This window comes from Hemitrygon akajei, chromosome 19 (genome assembly GCF_048418815.1).
Source record: "Hemitrygon akajei chromosome 19, sHemAka1.3, whole genome shotgun sequence".
Classification (NCBI taxonomy): Eukaryota; Metazoa; Chordata; class Chondrichthyes; order Myliobatiformes; family Dasyatidae; genus Hemitrygon; species Hemitrygon akajei.
In genome coordinates this window covers 21,607,428-21,627,253 of record NC_133142.1, presented here as the reverse complement: position 1 = coordinate 21,627,253, position 19,826 = coordinate 21,607,428, and the positions used below count along the sequence as shown (strand labels likewise).

The following is a 19,826-nucleotide window of genomic DNA, read 5'->3' as shown; positions in this document are numbered from 1 at the left end:
CATACCCCCGATCCCTTTAGCCACAAGGGCCATATCTAACTTCATCTTAAATATAGCCAATGGACCAGCCTCAACTGTTTCCTGTGGCAGAGAATTCCACAGATTCACCACTCTCTGTGTGAAGGAAGTTTTTCCTCATCTCGGTCCTAAAAGGCTTCCCCTTTATCCTTAAACTGTGACCCCTCGTTCTGGACTTGAAACTGAGGGGAGGTCTGATAGAGGTTTGCAAGATTATGAGATGCATGGATAGAGTAGACAGAGACTATCTGGTTTCCCAGGGTCAAAATATCTAACACCAGAGGGCATGAATTGAAGGTGTGAGGGGGTAGGTTCAAGGGGGGTGCGAGAGGTGAGTTTTTAATTCAGAGTCATGAGTGCCTGGAATGTATTACCTGGTATGGTGATAGAGGCAAATAGATTAGGAGCTTTTAAGAGATGTTTGGATAGGCACATGGATGTAAGGAAAATCAAGGGATTTGGACATGGTGTAGGTGGGAGGGATTAGTGTTTGGGTGCACATTTGTGAGCCAGGTGGCCTGTTCCTGTTCTGTAATGTTCTATGGTGGGACAGGAGATACACTGGCAGAATTGTGCTAACACACTCTTGAAGTTAATACGAATAAATACTTAATAGCCAGCATGATCAGAGTGAGCCGAAGAACCTGCACTGTGTGATTTTGTGATCTAAGTATCTGTGCAGTTATTTTTGTTCTGTAGAACATGTAATCTTCAAACTATCTTTCTTTCATAATACCTATTATCTTCAATATGTAGTAGAAATTGTGAACAATAAATAATTGTTATTTTAGAGGTACTAATTTATTGCGAGTTTTCTTTTAGAGAAAAAGCCATCTATTTTGCCCATTTCTTGTTATCTTACAACTGAAAGGCTCACTTGTCCACTTCAAAGCACATTGGGAGTCGTCATGTTCTGAACCCCAGTTAAGCATTGGTTCGGCTGGATGGCAGTGACCTTGAAAGGATAAATTTGATATCTATGCCAGTCCAGCAAATGTTATGGTGTTTTTCTGGTGTTAAATTTGCAAATATGAAAAGATGTATTGCAATATTTTCATCACCTCACAGATGAATCCCTTTCATATTCATATGAAGCAGGTGGTGATATTATGAAAGGTGATGAATAAGGCGAGCAGAACAGATCTCTGTCCTCCTCACCATTCCACAGTCTTATTAGAATGTCCGGGTCATGTTTTCAGACTACCCTCAGATGTTGTGTCATCTTGGTGCTAAAGATTTAAGAGGCAAAAAGGAGTGCGAGGGATGATGGGGCATCCTGAATTCTGTTATTAAAGATATTGCTAGGATTGGATTAATCTTCCTTCTGTGAACATCTGGTGCTTGTGCACTTACATAACAAATAAGAAAGGCACTTCTTAAAAACTCTTGCATCAGATCAGTTAATTCGTCCAAGAAAATGGCTTTTTGTTGTTTTACGTACTTTATCAGAAATTTTTTTTTCCATATTAAGGGAAACAGGTTCAGATGTTCTGGGGAACATTCATATTAAGTATTTTCAGCTTTGCAGCATATTAAAGTGGATGAATCACCAGGGTCTGACCGAATGCATTCTAGGACTTACTTTGTGGGAGGCATGAGTGGAAATTGCAGAGGCCCTCACAGTAATATTTGCTCCATCATTAGTCACTGCTGAAGTTTCTAAAGGCTAATAGGTGGCTAAAGTTGTTCCATTGGTTAGAAAGATTCACAAGGACAAGCCAGGGAACTACAGGCTGGTCAGCCTGACATCGGTAGTGAGGAGGTTACTAAAGGGATTTCTGAGGGACTGAATCTACCAGCATTTGGGTAGTTAGAGGCTGATGAGCGTGGCTTTATGCATAGAAAATTGTTTTTGGCAAACCCTTTAGGGTATTTTGAAGAGACAACCAGAAAGGAAGATGAGGGTAGGGCAGTTGGACTTTAGCAAAGCCTTCAACAAGATCCCGCATGGTAGGCTGATCTTGAAGGTTAGGCGCCATGAAATCCAGGGAGAGCGAATTAGATTCAAAATTGGCCCGGAGGTAGGAAACAGAGGATGATGGTTGAATTTAGTTTTATCAGATTGGAGGCCAGTGGTGTGTCACAAATGTCAGTGTTGGGACCCTTATTATTTGACATTTATATAAATGATTTGGATGCAAATGCACAAGGCTTGATCAGTAAATTTGTGGATGACATTAAATTAAGTGTTGTTGATAGTGAAGAAGGTTATCATAGAGTAGAAGGGGTCCTTGTTCAGGTAGGGAGTGGACTGAGGAGTGGTAAATGGATTTCAGCACAGATCTGTGAGGAGATGCATCTGGAAAGTCCAATCAGCGTAGGACTTGTATTATGAATTGGTAGGGCACTAGGGAGTATAATGGAACAGAGGAATCTACGGGTATAAGTGCAAGGTTCGTTGAAAGTGGGGTCACCAATAGACAGGGTGAAAAAAAGGCATCTTCGTCAATAAGTGTATTGAGTATAGGAGATGAGACCCTGTGTGCAGGTGTATTAGTCATTGACGAGGCCTCATTTGGAGTCTAATGTTCAGTTTTCCTGTCCTGTTCCAGGAAAGATGTGGTTAAATTGGAGAGAGTGCAGAAAAATATTGCAAGGTTGTTGCCAGGACTAGAGGGCCTGAGTCATAGGGAGAGATTGGCCAGACACTAGGTCTTTATTCTTTAGAACATGAGAATGAGGTCCCCATTTAGAAATGTTTAAAATTATGAGAGGCATAGATAAGGTGGGTGGTAAGTCTTTTCCCAAGGAAAGGAGAGACCAAAACTAAGAGGAATAGATTGAGGGTGAGAAGGGAAGGATTTAGAAGGGACTTGAAGAGCAACTTTTTCATGCAGAGGGTGGGGAATATATGGAACAATCTGCCTGAAGAAGTGGTTAAAGCAAGTACATTAGTATCATATAAGAAGTCTTTGGATAGGTACATGGGGTGGCAGGGCTTGGAGGGATATGGACCGAATACAGGAAATTGGGACGAGCTGAGCAGACACCATGGTTGCCATGGACTCATTAGGCATAAGGACCTGCATCTTTGCTGTATTACTCCATGACTTTATGAAAGGAAACAGTGTTCTTTGTGGAAAGAAAGATGCAGATGTTTAACATTCAGAGTTGATTACACGATTAAGTTTTAGAAATTTATATCCTTACTGTTCAAAGTATTGATACAAGATTATTTTTTTAAAATATGGGAGCAAGAATATGTTTCTGAACACCTTTCTATTGTATTAATAAGGCTACTGATTCTAATTTTTAGACTTATGAAATGTATTAGATAAATGGTTAGGCAAGAAACTTTTAAGTATGGTACTGTATCTCCTCAGGCAGTTAACTGTAAAAATTTTAATTGCCACATTTAAGGTGCTTGGCCAAGATTGCAAGTAACAGTTTACCACATTCCTGAAGGGTTTTACAGAAATATTTTAATTTAAAAGCTTTTAATTATTACAACCAAATGTTGAGTTTTACATTTTGACATGAGAGGGATGTGGTTCATTATGGTGTAGTCTTTTTTTTTCTGTTTCATAATGTTGTAGGATTATTCTTTTACAAAACCCTATTGTTCACGATGTGTTCAGTCACTTAAACATGTTTGAGGCGCATTGAGTTAGTCGTTACCACGTTACTCCTTTAATAGGCTCAGTGCTCACAACCACACAGACTCTAAAACATGTCAGCAAAAAGAAGGCAATGCTCATTTGCACTTAGCAGTTAAAGCTGTGTCATGGTAAGTTACACTTTTGGCACCTCTGCATTGAGCTGGCCAGTTCACTTGAAGATGAAGCTTATATATTGTGACCGTCTTTAGCCATGAAAGCCCAGCAGGAGTCGAGTAGACAAGCTGCAGGCAGGGGCAAATAGAGCATAACAACTTCCTAATAAGATTCCTGCCATTTGATTGGAAATTTGGCAGAGCATTGCTGGCTGTATATAGGGTCACAAACGCAACGCAATTCGCATCTTGGGCTTCCTGTCTGCACTTGCTTTTGCCCTAGGGCAGTGCCTGCTGTTGAAGAGGGAAACTAGGCTGCTCCCAGATGGCAGACAGGCACACTGTGTTATTAAAATCCAGAGATTGTGAACCCTTGATGTTGTTGTAGACTCCTAATTAGTCCCTTGGATAAAGGTAAATGGCATGCCACGTTAATAAAAAGAAGTCTTGGCAACTATTTACTACCAAGTCAGTTACTAATTTTTTCAGATTATGCTTTGACTTGACATATCAAATCAGTAATTTTAACTTTTTTCTAAACTTTAGCTTTTACATTTGTCATTGTGTTTAGATAGTTTAAAGAAAGTCAAGGAGTGGTGGAATGGGGGTTGGTTATAATTCTTGGTACACTTAAAGATTAACTTTTTATGTGAAACTTTTATGAAAAGCAGTTTCAGGTGACATGGGGTGCATTTTGATGGACTGCAGTTACATGAAAGCTGGACTTTTCACATCCACATGGCCCAACCTTGTTAAAATATCAATTGTGTCAAGTCACGAAATTAAGCATGTTTGCTCTCATTAATCTGAAGAGTGCAGACAGAGATTTTAATACTGTTTTTTGGTATTTGCTGTGGTTGCTTATTCTACAAGGGTTCTGGAAGCAAACGGATGCCTTGTTTCTTTTCATTGTGTTGTCTTTTCTGGAGTGAATGGGGGGCAGTGAAAGGAGTCTTGATCCTTTTATGAATTGTTTGTTGTATTAGGGCAAATTCAGCACAAAAGTAATTAAAACATTGCTTATTCACAAATGTAGTTTTGCTCATAGCACTATTTAATCTTTCATATTAACGCAATGAAAACAAGTCATTTCACAATATACTTGTACTATTTCACAAGCAACATTCCTGAAACTGATTATGCATTGCTCTGCATTTCATTTTCTACATTTACCACCCATTGTCGGATCTTTGAAAATGCAAAGGTGTTGAATGCTTTGATTTGTATCGATGCCAGATTAAATTCTCATCGCATTTTCTCCTCTTGCTACTGTGTCCAAATTCAAGAAAAACAGAAATAGTGGGGGAGAAAGGCTATTAAAGTGAATTATAATTCACTGTTAACTGAAAACCAAATTTGGCAGTGAATAATCCTCTTATGAAATATTCCGAATGCACTTGCCTCCCATGGCCCTCCCAGTGGAAGATGCACCAGAAAGTTCCACTTCAGGCTTGCCACATACCCTAATCATTACTCCTCCCTATGAATATCAGTTTACTGGACCACCTTGGTGGATTGGTCTGCTTTCAAAGCCTCAGTGCTCTTATAACTCCTCTCCCAAACTCTGTATAAAATCACTCATTTAAAATTGTGATCCATTTCCTTGCTGTAGCTAAGCATTAGGAAGATTGATGGTCTGTCTGCCTTGGTGTGCATTGTTAGAACTGCAGTGTCCCTGGCAGCCAATGTCTGGATTTTTTGACACAGTAGCAAATACAGTCGAAACATAAGTAACAATGCTACTTTACAATTCTGAATGAATGAAGTGCTAGTGATTGTGCAGTGTGCGAGTGTTCAATGTAGCTGCGTTAAACAATAGTAAACGAGCAAGGATTGAAGAAACCAAAAATTGCAAAACTTGCTTTGGCTCTGCTTCTTCAAAGTAACTCAGTAGAAACTATGTATTAACAATAGTCTAAACAAAGATATAGGACATTAAAAGTTCTAAAATAGAAGGGAAATCATTCTTATACCACCCCCCCCACCCACAGAAATGTTCAAAATATGCTCAGAGTGAAACCCTAACCAAGAAGAAATATCAAGAAAATCAATATTGCAGAATTAACCTGTTTCCCCATGCACCCAACCCTAGTATCTCTCAGTCATATAGTCTCCCGTCTCATGTTCTTTTGAAATATGATCCTATATCCATGGGCATATTCAGAAATGGGAAATTATGTTCTTCTGAACACTTGTTCAAAGGAGTACATTTTTGATGCAAATTGATCCCCTCCTTTCCATATTCTCCCTTTCACCTTGTGAAATTGGAGTGTTATGTTAGCATTTGATTTTAATAACCCACTGGCAGCTTGTCCACGTGCCTTTTTGATGTGTTAATTTCTAATTCTCCACCTCAGAGCACTGTGGAATCTGAATCACTGAATGTATTCAAGGGTGAGTTGTCAGATTTTTTGAGCTATTGCGAAGATTATCAGGATCAAGCAGGAATATGGATTTGAGGCTATATTTAATTAGCTATGATATTGAATGGTGGAACATTCCTGAGAGGTTGTGCTCTTAATCCTGTTCCTGTTTCTTGTATTCTTATTGTTTTTTTTGTTTGCATGACACATCACATGACATTTTATTTTGCCGTTTCTGTACAATTTAACTTTTTTTTTTATGAGGCCAAGTTGCTAGCTGGATACTTAGCTCAGCACGGGTGGAAAGCGTGCAAGAGCTGGCCAGATTCGAACCTGGGACCACTGGCCTCGAAGGTCAGTGCTGATGCCGCTACACCATCGGCTGGCTGTGTTCTTATTGGTTCAGAGATTACAATTGCAACTTCTGTTGTTTATAACCCTATCATATCATAGGACTAACATCACCAGCAGAACCACAATGTTCCAAGAAGGTGGCAGCTCACTCCTACCTTCTCAGAGATAATTTGGGATGGGGTGGGGGAAATGGTCATTCATTCATTTATTTGTTGTGATACAGCATGGAATCAGCCCTTCAAGCCTCACCACCCAGGAATCCCCCCCCGATTTAATCAGCCTAATCACAGGACAATTTACAACACCCAATTAACCTACCATCCAGTATATCTTTGGACTGTGGAAGGAAACTGGAGCACACTAAGGGCCCCCATCCGGTCACGAGGAGAACATACAAACTTTTTACAGGCAGTGACGGGATTAGAACCCAGGTTGCTGGCATTGTAAAGCATTGTGCTAACCACTATGCTGTCAGTCCACATCCAATAAAATGGATTAATAATAATTAGTATAAAAGAATTCTGTGATCATAGTATTAAAAATATTGTAATTCAACCAATCAAGCTGTTGAAAGTACCTAACAGTGCTTAATGGGCCACTGAGGCATTCTAGGAATTTCTATTATTTTACTTGGGATTTGGTTAACCACTATTGGAATTCTTATTATTTTCATTGGGATTTGAATGACCACTTTTAGGTTGGAAAGTGCTAGTCACAGGATTGAATTTTGGCAGCAATCAGAATAAATATGTAGCCATTCTGCTGCAAACTACGTGGCATTGCTCCCATTAGTATGAAAGCAAATGTCTCCAGTGATAGTGGATGGAGTTCTTACAGAAACATCTGCATGATGCTAAGCTAGGGCGCATCATTAAAAGTGATTCATAAAACCTTGCACAGAATTGTTAAAACTAACCACCTAATAGTCATCTTCAACTGACCTGAAAAATTAAAGCTCTTAAATAGTAACGCAATGAATAACACATTAAATACTTTTTCCATTGATGCTTACATCCCATAAGTGAATTGAATAAAACTGGAACTGCTTATTTTTTTTATAGTTTGTGGAGTACCAAAAGGAAGAAGCATATTTTATTTTCTCTATTTGTTAGAGCAGTATATCCCCATTACCAACTTACACAATAGATTAATGTTATTCTGCTGCTTACAAATTTTATTGGCAGCTTTGGAAACAACATTAAAACAAATCCAAAACCTCAATGTAAATGCAGAAGAAACCATTATGGGAATTACATTTCAGGGTTTTTAGTTAACTTGTTTCTCTTGGAGTCAGGACAGTAGACCTCTCATATAGGCAGACTTCTCTTGTATTCAGAATGTCCTTTTACTTCCTACATCTAAATCATTACCATCAATACAAGGGATTGATTAATTAAAAATGGGCCCTTTGCCTGAGTGGCAATATCATTTGTTCATTTATCATTCTTCAATAATTAATTGATTACCTTCCAGAATAGAAGTAGAATGCATTTCAGTCCAGTACATTGCCAATTAATAGGTAGGACGATTAAGCTTAATTGATCACATCTATAAATTGCCAATGCATTGGATTGAAATTCCAATTATTGCGCTCTGAGCACAAAACTGGAAAACAGTCTTAAGATTTGGTAAGGAATGGGTATCATCAGCATTTTAATACCCACAGTCAAATATTCTCTTATATTGAAACCATTTTGTTCCTTCACCCACAGTGAATTCTGTTTTTGACTTTGGTCTGAAAATTGCCCTTTGCTTTCTGGTTTGTTGCTTAGTTATTCCAGTCTATGTTTTCTATCCCTCTGCCACAAACAACTTAAAAAATCTGCTTCAATTTTGAGCAAGCTGGGCTAAGTATTGTAAAAAAAAACTAACAATGAGAAAGGAAATTTAACTGTTTCTTTTGAATTGAAGAAAACATGACAATTGAACGTTCATGCAGAAGACGCTGAAGGTTGTATTTCAATTGGCTGGCCACTTATCTTTCCCTCAGGTTTCTAAGCATAACATTTGCTGTTGCAAAATTGTGTATCTTAAGTAGGTGAGAATAAACTGACGCCCCAGACTCAAACCTCGCTTGTTTATTCCTCTCCATAGATGCTGCCTGACCTGCTAAGTTCCTCTCAGCAATTTGCGTGTGTTGGTCTGGATTTCCAGCATCTCCAGAATCTCTTGTATTTGTGGGGCTGAATTAAGAGATGTGATTGAATTTGCTTTCTAACTTTCTGCTAGAATGAAACCAAATTCCACTCTACACCATGAACAAAATGCTTAAATGTTTTTTTTTGTACAATGAACCGTGGAAAAAAAATGATTATAATCAGAAGGGTAAATGTTCTGTAGAATCTATTTGACCTTGTTTTGGCAGCAGTGATGATCCTAAGAACCGATCAGTTTCAGATTCAGGACCTGGAGCCTACATCTGAAACTGATGATTACGATATGTTTTATCAGGAAATAAGAATGTTTCAAAAACTCAGTATATCAAGGAGAGCACCAAACCCCATATACTTTTGTAGATTCCCAAGGTACATTCTGTGTTAATGTTCTCAGGAAATGATTAAAAAGAATGCAAGCCTTGATTCAAAATGGCAAATACTTCCACTGGGTCATTCTCAGAGCAGGACGAGTTGAATGCCAAGTTATTATTTTCCTCAAAATTCCCACGTAGCTGAAACATTAACAGATCATTTTCTGCTACTTGTAGCAGGAGTGATTAAATGGAGAAAATGGGAGAGACTACAATAGTGCTTACAAAATAATTTGAAACAATGATTTAATTTATTTAATTTCTAATAATGTGTTTTTTGGTGTTTCTACAAGGAATTTAGAGTTAACAAGTGAGAGCTCAACTTTTTACTTTTTACTGTGCCTGGCCTTGATCTGCCCCTATGTTGCAGGCTGTCTCTCCGCAACACCCATTCCACATCAGTTTTACTTTTTTATGTGCACTAAAACAGGTAACTATTACAGGTTTAGCCATAGTCATGCCACTGGGGACCAGATGAAAATTGTTTAAATTAATTTCAAACTAAACACCCTCCATTCATCTTATCTATCCAAGTTGGAATCAAATCCACTTCCTTGAGGTAAAAGGACAGTATATTAACCTACTGTGTCATCTTGTCCTTCAATATGCAGAATTTACTGAAAGCTAAATTTAACTCTACCTTTGCATTATATTAGAATGTGATGAAAAACATATTGGGTAAATTTTTTGATATTCATGGCTGACAAAGGCACCAGATAGAAATCCACATTAAAAAGCAATGCTTTTGGTTATGCTTCTCAGTTTTGGAATATAGCAATATTAAATTAAGTACTATAGAGCTGGCTTAAGGTGGCACAAAGAATAATAGTTAGAAATCATATCTTTGAATTACTACTTCACTGTAACGTAATCACATCTATAAAAATAAGTAATTGAGATTAAAACATTTTTTCTTTGATCACAGAGACAATAAATAAACCTCCAGGGAAGTAAGAATTTCATTGAGGCAGAATTTCTAAGATGACAAGTTATGATATGATCATTTAGTTCTGGAATTCATACAGGCAGAATGCCTGCTGCGACTTTTAGCTCGAGACAACTTTAATACCAGAGCTTGGCTGGAAACTCCCTTTTCAATAACAAAATAATACTCTTCTGTTTTGTTAAGCTAATTTATCCAATTGGTATTTAGTCTTTCCTTCAGGTGCCACGTGTATCTTGTTAGAGATCGAGAAAGCTGTTTCTTCAAATGCTATTCCTGGATTTTTTGCTGTGGTATCTGGACACATGTTCAAAGCAACATTTGTTGGCCACATGTATCAGGGGAGGAGTTTTTGCCTCAGATCCGAGGTCACAGCAAAACAGATACTTTTCGGAATGTGAAGTATGTAGTAATGAAGGTGTGCTAAACTGTATCATACTTTAAATTGAATGTCCCTGTTTTTTTAATTTTTCGACACCAAAATAATGAATTGTTATGATGATCAAGCAAGATTTTTTTAAAGAAACATATTCAGATTTGTCAGGAGATCTGCCACACTTCTGGTTTCATAAATAAGCAGACTATAGTTTTGGAGTGGAGTGGTTGCTGAGGATCCATGCAAGTTTAGAATATAAATATTTTATTTAATATTTGCAATACATTCGTGTTATTTGGGTATCAGTGTAAATGTAACTTCAGTACATCATAATAGTGTAGCTGAGCCTCAAAGAAAAACAGACTCAAATTGCAATCATAACAGTGTGCCCTTTCTCTATGATGTACTTATAAAAAATTACCCCTAGAGAGGGGTAGGTTAACGTCTATGCAAGGCCTTTATCTCTGCAGGGACGCAATACTTTTTGTTTGAAAAATATTAACATGAAATATAAGAAAACAGACTCATTAAATGTCAATGTTAACTCCAGCAGATTGGGTAGAGAAATTGTTTGCTAATGAAGTCATGGATTTAAATAATCACAAGTACTGCTAACCTTCCAGTTCGGGTAGGTTATTTAGGTCACCGATCATTAGTTTACTCCATTTAATAAATGCTGAAATGTTCAATAATGCCACATGTGGAAGAGAATACTTTAATTAATACCCTTTTAAGTATTTTCTGATCCGGATAACTTATACATTGTGCTGTGTGCGAACCTTTATCGTCCTGCTTGTCTTTTTGAATTAACAGTTCTTGCATAAATATCAAAATAAATTTTGAAGGGATGCGGATGAATTTTAATGTTATTTTTAAAATCAGTTTCTTGTGATGGTCGTATCAAGTTAGTGTGGAAAAATTACCATCACAGGTGGGAATGCATTGTCCTTTTATCTTTTGTTGTATGTGAAAAGCTAATTAGCGTGTGCGAATAACTTCTAAACAAATAATCTAGTGCTTAGTAGCTTAATAACTTCTGAATGGGTTGTGCATTTTTATACAGTCAGCAACTTAGAGCTAATTTATGTTTAATGATCTCACCGCATTCTACCTTAAAAAAGCCTTGGCCACATATATTATTAGCAAAAGAGCTGAGTTACTCTGAGATTTGATACCTTAGTAGATTTAAGTAATCTATATGAATTTAAACCTCTTCAAAGTGCATATTGCACAACTTCGCATTGTTTGGGTTTTAAATAGAATTTAATCCTTCACTCTGATTCTCCACTATAACTTAATTTTGAGAATGACCTCACTGTGTAGAGGTATTATAAGGAAACTGTACAACATTTTCAATATGAATTATTTTTTGTTAAGTTTATGATCTGTAATTTCACTCATTGCTGATATTTTTTCTATACTATGTTTTAATTAAAAGATGTTATCTTTAATTACTTTTTGGCAATTTATCACAACTTCTGTTCCCCGAAGACATTTTTTTATACTTAATTTAAATTGTTTTTCACTTTCTTCATTTTATCAATTATTAAGCCCTTGATTACTTTTTCATATCCTCCTCTTTGAATGTGTAACATTCTATGGTAATGGGGAAAAAAAACATAGACCCTTAACTCTTGTATGGAACAAAATACTTGGGCAGTCAAGAGTGTGAATTAGAAAACTGCATGCAATGGGTCCATTATTTTCTTACCTGAAACATTGCAGCCCGGCACCTCACCATCAGCAAGTACCGAAATCAGACCCCTAAGTATCAGCTAGCCACATTTGTCTTTGAACATTATTACAGCTTCGTTACTAACCCTGCTGCTTTTTTATTATCCCATTGGACTCTGTTATTGAAGTAGTTAATGCTGTTTTAGTTCTATTTTTCCTTCCGTCATATTTTACACTGCATCTTGGTTAAATCATCTCTGCTACTCTGCTGTTCTTGTGCAAGACTCAGTTAATTATACCTGATGGTTTGATCAGGCTGGAGTATTCTAATCTAATTTATTTCTTCTTACATTTACAAATTAACAGCAAAAACTTCACTAGAAGAAATATCATAATTGTTTTACAACAGCTCATGCTGTTTGTATCTTATGAAGCTTTTCATTGTTTAAATATGCAGCACTTATTGCCTCAGTTGCTAGCTTGGCCAAAGAGGGAAATTGGAATTTTTTTTGCTGAATTCCATTTTCTCCTCCACCGCTCACTCCGTGGGCTTGGAGTTAGTCTCCTCCCTTTACCTTGCTCCTTTCTCCATTATGATTGCCACCACTCAGTTGGTTCCTATCTGCAGCCACTAATATATTTCTAACCTGTTTATGTTGTCAGGTTATGCCCCACCAAAATTAACGCTGTGTTTTGACATTTTTAAAAAAAAATTATCGTTTCTCCATATCTATGCATCCTGCTCTCTGGAACAAATAGTGATGCATTTTACATTTCAAACTACTATCCCGTTGATACATGTGTACTTTGTGGAAAATTGTTAATTTTTAAATTGTCAGTGATTGAGGTATTCTTGTTTCAATACATGACCTTTCCTCTGGTAATCTTGCTGCTTATGGTGAAATGCTCTTTAAGCACTACTAAGATATTTATTGTTTTTTAGCACGTTGATAAGCTTCTTACTGAGCTGGCTCCACACATTTATAAATCAGTTGTAATAAATAGCATACCACAACATCTATGTAAGTATATGCTCATTTCCTTCTCAAATTCTGTTTTCTTTCTGTTCAGTACTTGGTGGGCTATCTTTTGACTTTTATCAGAGATTTGTCCTCAGCCCAATTCCACCTCTTTATGTCATCAATGGGCTGCATTCGTTAGTCATTGTTATCCATCGTTGTTGCTTTGCATTCATCATTTTCCTGCATTCTCAGACCATCAGTGTTCACACACCTTGTCCCTTTCACAAGTAGGAAAATTGAGTCTCTGCCCTTAAACTCTCGGGTACTTGATTATTATATGAAAATGCTATTTCCTTAAGTTTCAAAAAACAGATTTTCCATTTTTCACAAGTCCAACCAATAGTTGGAATCTTTTGCTTACTGATGATTCTATTCTCAGAGTCAATTATACTTGGCATTTTGGCCAAATGAATCTGTGCCAGACATCAACTACCCATCACACTAATCTTATGTTAATCCCATTATTTTATTGTCCCCAGATTCTCATCAGCTCCCCCCAAATTCTACCATCACTAACACATTAGGGATGTCTAAAGAAACCAGCACATCCAAAGGTTCACAGAGGTCAGAGTGGAAAAGTCCAAACTCCACAAAGGCAATGAATGCCGAGCTCAGGACTGAACCTGGGTCCCTAGTGCTGTAAGACAGTTCCTGTACTGTTACTAAAACCAGTTCCATCAAAGATAGTTTCCATCTAAGGTACAGTGGTCTTACAGACTTATGAATTAGAAGCAGGAGTAAGTCACTTGGCCACTTGGCCATGCTTCACCATATCTATCATGGCTGTCCTAACTATCTTCTCAATTCCTCTTTCTTACCTACCTACAATAATCTTTGACCTCCTTGCTTATCTACCTTTACTTTAAAAATATTGAAAGTTTCTGCATATATCATTGATTTGAGGAAGAGTTACAAAGACCCTCAACACTGCCTTACTGTTTAGCTGTGCTGCACACTACATGCATTTTGAATGATATTTTATTAACTTACTTATGGTAGCATTTTGATTAATGTGCTGTATGTGATATATGCTTTGCGGGTGCACTGAGGTCTGGAGGAGTTTGTTTTGTTTGGTTGTATATATGCACAGCCAGATGACAATAGACTTGAACTGAGAGAAAACATCTCGCCTCTACGCTATTATAAATAGGAGATCCCTTATTTTCAAACAGTGGCCCCTCGTTCTTGGTTCTCCCACAAAAGGAAAAACCTTCTCCCCATCCATCTTTAGGGACCTTGTATATTTTGTGTGTGGCCTCCACCCTGCGAAACTGCAGCAAGTATAAGCCTAGCCTGTCCAATATTTTGACTAAGATGTCAAATCTAGTGAAATTTCTCTGAACGTCCTTCCTTCATAAAGTAACCAATATATACACAGTACCCTGAATGTGGTCTATGCTTTTATAACCGAAGCATAACCCTGATCCTGCAACCACCACCACAACATTTCTATTTATTTTTTTCTAGTAATAAATGACAACATTCTGTTAACTTTTTTAATTGTTGTATCTGAAACTATCCTTTTGCTACTCGTGCATATAAGGTTTTCCTACATCACTCCACATCTCTGCACTCTGCAATCTCTCACCATTTAGAAAAGATACTTTTTCATTTTTCCTGCCAATATAATCCAGTTTCATATTTTGCCATATTATAATCCATTCACCAGATTTTTGCCCACACACTTTTAGCCTCCTCATTTATTTACCAACTCATCTTTATGCCATCGGCAAATTTAGTACCCATGCCTTTAGTGCCTTCATTCAGCTCAATAGTATTCATTTTTAATGTTGAGGCCCTGCCTCTTATTCTTGTGACACATCACTCATTAAATTCAGCCAATGAGAGAATGACAGTTTTATGCATGAATATGTTTCCTATCAACCAACCAATTTTGAATCCATGCCGATATGCCACTCCACCTGCCTGGACCTTTGACATCCTACGATAGCACTTGATCCAACAAAATCACAGCAAGTAAGTTCTTTTCAATACACCTGTGCTTGAAGATATGACAATAAACTCTTCTTTGATTTGACTCTATAAAATGTCTTCTATATTTCCAAGTACAGCATAGTGCAGCCACCAGTTCCCTTTCATCCACTGCACATGTCACTTCTTCAAAGAACTCAAATAATCTGGTCAAAACTGATTTCTTTTCATAAAGCTATGTTGAATTTGCCTCATCACCTTGAATCTTACTCTGCTGCAGCACCCTTAATCATTTCTTCTACCACTTCCCCAGGACAGATGGTAAGCTAACTAACCTGTGGATTCTTTTTGTTTTTAGCTTTCTCCTGGCCACCTGCCTCTTTTTCAAAGAAGGAATTACATTTGCAGTTGGCCAACCTAACCTAGGGTTTTGTAGACAGTCCACAATTTTGACAAGCCGGTTCTTTTAAGAGCATTAGGATTTAGGAACTCAACTGCCAGCAGTTGAGTTTCTTTACCTGTTTTCTCATAACTTTAGATAGCTTCGATGAAAGTGTTATCTATGAGTGTACATCTTTCCTAGATTTTGGTTTCTCTGAACTGAATCCAATTTCTCTCTCTCGTTTAAAAAAAAATATTCCAAAGTTAATTAAATTAATTTAGATGCTGCTTTTATTTCATGAACTTCCTGCAACATTCTTCTATCAGAGTGTACTTTTTTTAACAAAGCATTCTGTCTCACTGCATGAGTTACTCTGCTGAAATCAAGACACTTCATATCTTTGATGTGCTCTTTCCCAGACTCTAAAACTACAGACTCTAATTTGCCAACTTAAAGTAAATGAAGCAATGACGCTTACTGATCTGGACTCATGCCCCATTTTCTTTTCTTTTTCCTTATCTCTTCATGTTGCCCACTTGGAATACGTTCTTCGTTCTGCTTGGCTTGTCATCTGAAGTGCTTAACTAAGCTATGAATACATAATGCATTTATTTGTATGACCAGTCTCTGTTTATAGAAAACATAGAAAACCTACAACACAATACAGGCCCTTCAGCCCACAATGCTGTGTTGAACATGTACTTACTTTAGAAATTACCTTGGGTTACCTATAGCCCTCTATTTTTCTAAGCTCCATGTACCTATCCAAGAGTCTCATAAAATACCCTATCGTATCCATCTCCACCACCGTCGCTGACAACCCATTCCACTCATTCACCTCTCTCCGCATAAAAAACTTACCCCTGACATCTCATCTGTACCTACTTCCAAGCACTTTAAAACTGTGCCCTCTTGTGTTAGCCATTTCAGTCCTTGAAAAAAGCCTCTCATCATCTTATACACCTCTATCAGGTAACCTCTGATTCTCTGTCACTCCAAGGAGAAAAAGCCATATTTATATGAAATATCTGAATAATTTGATTAATTTAAATTCTACATATTGTTCAAAAGTAAAATTTATGTACACATTAATTTATACCTTGAACTCTTTAAGGAATTTAAAGTAGAATCTAACCTATAGTGTTCATTATAAAAGAATTGCATCAACTTATGTTATTTACCTTTCTGGTTCCAATTACAGAACAAATGACAGTCATGTTGCTCATTAATATTAGAAAAGCTTCAACTTGTTCTAAATATCTATTTGTGTGTGAAATCTAAACAGTGTATTGATGTTTCCTCTAGCTAGCAGAGGAGCTGGAGCGAGGTGAAAAGGAAAATGTGGCACTACAGGAGTACACAGACAATTTGCTTCAACGAATTTCAGATCTATGCCCGGATGTCCTGGAACAAGTCATCAAAATGCTGGAAGAAGCAGCTTGATACAGTAAAAAGTGAGGTAATGGTGACATCATGAAGTGAGTTAAAAAGAGCCCCACCACCACCAAATTCAGCATTTATGCAACTAAAGTCAATCTTCATCCAGCTGAATTTATATACACCTTAATAGTATTATGAGTATCATTCCAAATATAATTGGCTTCCCAATAATGACTAAGAAATAGTCAGTACTCTGAAAGCCCACATCATGATTAGGTGCATCCTGCTTGAGATGCCTATTGCTTGCAGTTCTTTCTTATCAGCTTCAGCCTTCAACCCAATATTGTCAGCTTCTGCAAGTTCAGCAGTCATAATGGGTTTGGGGAACTCCTCGGGTCATCTTATTCTCTCACTCACACCTGAATTTCCAGTTGAGTAGGAAAGAGGAGAACTTTTATAAGCTTTTAACATCTATGCATTAAATAGTAAGCTTTTGTGTAGGAGTAAAAGGTGTTCAATTGTTAAGGTGAAAGAGTTATCAAACAGTTGACAAGGATTATCCTTCTGAACAAAAACAACCTGTGCCTCTCAAAATGTACTGTACATCTGAATATGTTGATTCGATGATTGATTTACAATAGTGTTGAAATGGAAGAGTATTCAAAATTCTGAAACTGGCCTATCAGATTGGGATTGCTTTGTGTGTAGGACATGTTCAGGAAGAAGGAAGTGAACTTCCTTCTTGCTGAGATAGTGAAGTGCTCAGATGGCAACTGTTGTACTTCATTTTGAAAGATTCTTGAAAAAGTTTGACAGTATCTTACATCTGATTTATAAGTATCGAAACTTGTGCATTTATATGATTTGAATTCTTAATGCATTATCACACTTAGCAGCAGAGGTGCTTCATTGTTGTGAGTGGAAATGCAATAGAAAACTTTCTACTGCTTAAGTAAAACCAAACCTCAGATCTTTCTCTGGTAAAGGGGAAAAGTTCTTAGGAAAATGTTTAGCACATCTGGCAAATTTTGCACTCCTAGAGAACACAGACAACAAGAAGCAGTAAGCAACACAGTTGTCACATTGGGGTTGTGATCCTTTGAGTGCCCTAACAAGCAGTTCTCTATGTTCTATAGTCCAACTGAATACTTGAAGTAGGAAATTCTTACCACAAGGACCTAATCTTAAGTAAATGTCATAGTTAAAAGCATAAAACAGTAATGTTTAGCTGTTAGTTCATTTATATGTAATGTGCCAATTTTGGAACAGTTGGGGAAATTAAATTGTTCCCAGATTATAGTGATACTGATCGAAAGGTGAACCTCAAATCAGGGTATCAAAACAAGACTTTTGGGGGATAAGAAAACTGTTCTACCAATGGAAAAGAACAATTCTTGTTACATGTTTTACAGAATTTCAAGGAAATTTCTTTTGATACTTTGGCATAGAACACTGGTTAAGATAAACACTGTGACAAACTGACAGTAACGTTTTAGTTTTGTGTCATTGGTAAACATCTTGCTTTGAGCCGTAACAAAAAAAAAAGATTATCATTAATGCAACTTCTCTTTTCCATTCGCTTGTTTTCAGATAAATAACTTGACTGGTGTTCTGATTGTTATCAAGCCTGTATTATATACTGTGTCAATTACTGTACAGTAATTTTTGTATTTGAGATTTGTGTATCAAAATGCACGCAATTTCTGTTTGACTTTTATTTGAAAGTGGATAAAAATATAATTTCCTAATAGTCTTTACAAGCAAATCATAAAATATTGACACAGTGCTTATCTGCAATGTTATTGTGTAGAATGGTGTTTGAATGTGATGTGCTGGAATATGTATATCAGCAATTCTCCAGGTCGCCTCTTATATGTGTTCTGTCAGATTTTAGTATCCTTCTTGTCCTATTCTTTTCAAGTTCGTGGCATGTCATGGGCTCTGCTGTTGATATATAGTGAAGATGTTGACATGGTACCAAAAGGAATCCTTGAGTATGGTTAACAACCATGGGCATGTTTTAAAACTGTTACTGTGCATCATTATCTTGTGGACATGTAGGGGTATATAAGGTTCAAAACATTGTTATTAATGTGCAAGAAATATTTAGTGTTGCCCAGCTTGTTTATATATTCATTAAATAAAACTTTCTTTCTGATATTACAGTTGTTGTTTAATAAAGAAAATTACTTTTTTGTGGAATTCCTGCTTTTAAGTTATTTTGAGACTCTAAGTCACTCATGGAACAATTGATATAAGCTTCTCAGCTCACTATACCCCTCCTTTCTTTGTGACACATTGTTCATTTAGTCACTTTTAATTGGGAGAGTTTTGTCCAGAGTGATAATTAGTACATTTCAGTGACTTTGTGGCAGAGCCTGGAGTTTTAAGATGTCAGATTTTCCCTTCTTGAAGCTGCATTTTGGTTTTCATTTCTGACTCCTTAGAAAATAGGACATAGGACAGCAATGTACAGTTTAGGCCCGTTGGCCCAAGATGTTAGTGTGGACCATGATGCCAAATTAAACTAAACTGCTGTGCTTACACATGATCCATAGCGCTCTGTTCCCTGAATGCTCACATGCCTGTCTAGATGCCTCTTAAATATCACTATTGTGTCTGCTTCCACCACACTCTATGGCAATCCTTTCTATGCACCTGCCACGCTCTGGAAAACAAAATCTTGCCTCATGTGTCTCCTTTAAACTCTCCCCAACCACCTTAAAGTTATGACCTCTAATACTTGATATTTCCACCCTGGGAAATAGACCCTGGATATCTACACTATCTACATCTGCCTCTCATAATTTTATAAACTTCCCTCAGGTCTCGCATCAGTCTATGGAACTCCAGAGAAAACTTCTCTGCTTATAGCTCATACTCTCTAATCCCAAGGAATATCCCGATAAACCTTTTCTGCATTCTCTCCAAAGCCCCCATATTCTTCTTGTAATGTGTCAGCCAAACCTACACAACACTCCAAATGTGACCCAACCCAAAGTTTTATTCAGCTTCATCATGACTTTCCAATTTTTATACTCAATGCCTGGTCCAAAGAAAGTAAGCATGCCATATGTCTTTTTTACCACCCTATTCATGTGTTGCCATTTCAGGGAGCTATGGACTTGTAGTCTAATACCACC

General features: G+C 37.1%; 1 protein-coding gene across 2 annotated transcripts in view; it reads left to right on the top strand.

Moving 5' to 3' along the window:
- Positions 1 to 18,878, top strand: part of LOC140741811 (ERC protein 2) — a 767,514-nt gene extending 748,636 nt beyond the window's left edge. For both annotated transcript variants that reach the window (XM_073072223.1, XM_073072222.1), the window contains one exon: positions 16,609 to 18,878. In XM_073072223.1, coding sequence (XP_072928324.1) covers positions 16,609 to 16,746 — 138 coding nt within the window. In that variant the 3' untranslated portion in view covers positions 16,747 to 18,878. The remainder of the gene's footprint in view (positions 1 to 16,608) is intronic.
- The last annotated feature ends 948 nt before the right edge of the window (positions 18,879 to 19,826 follow it).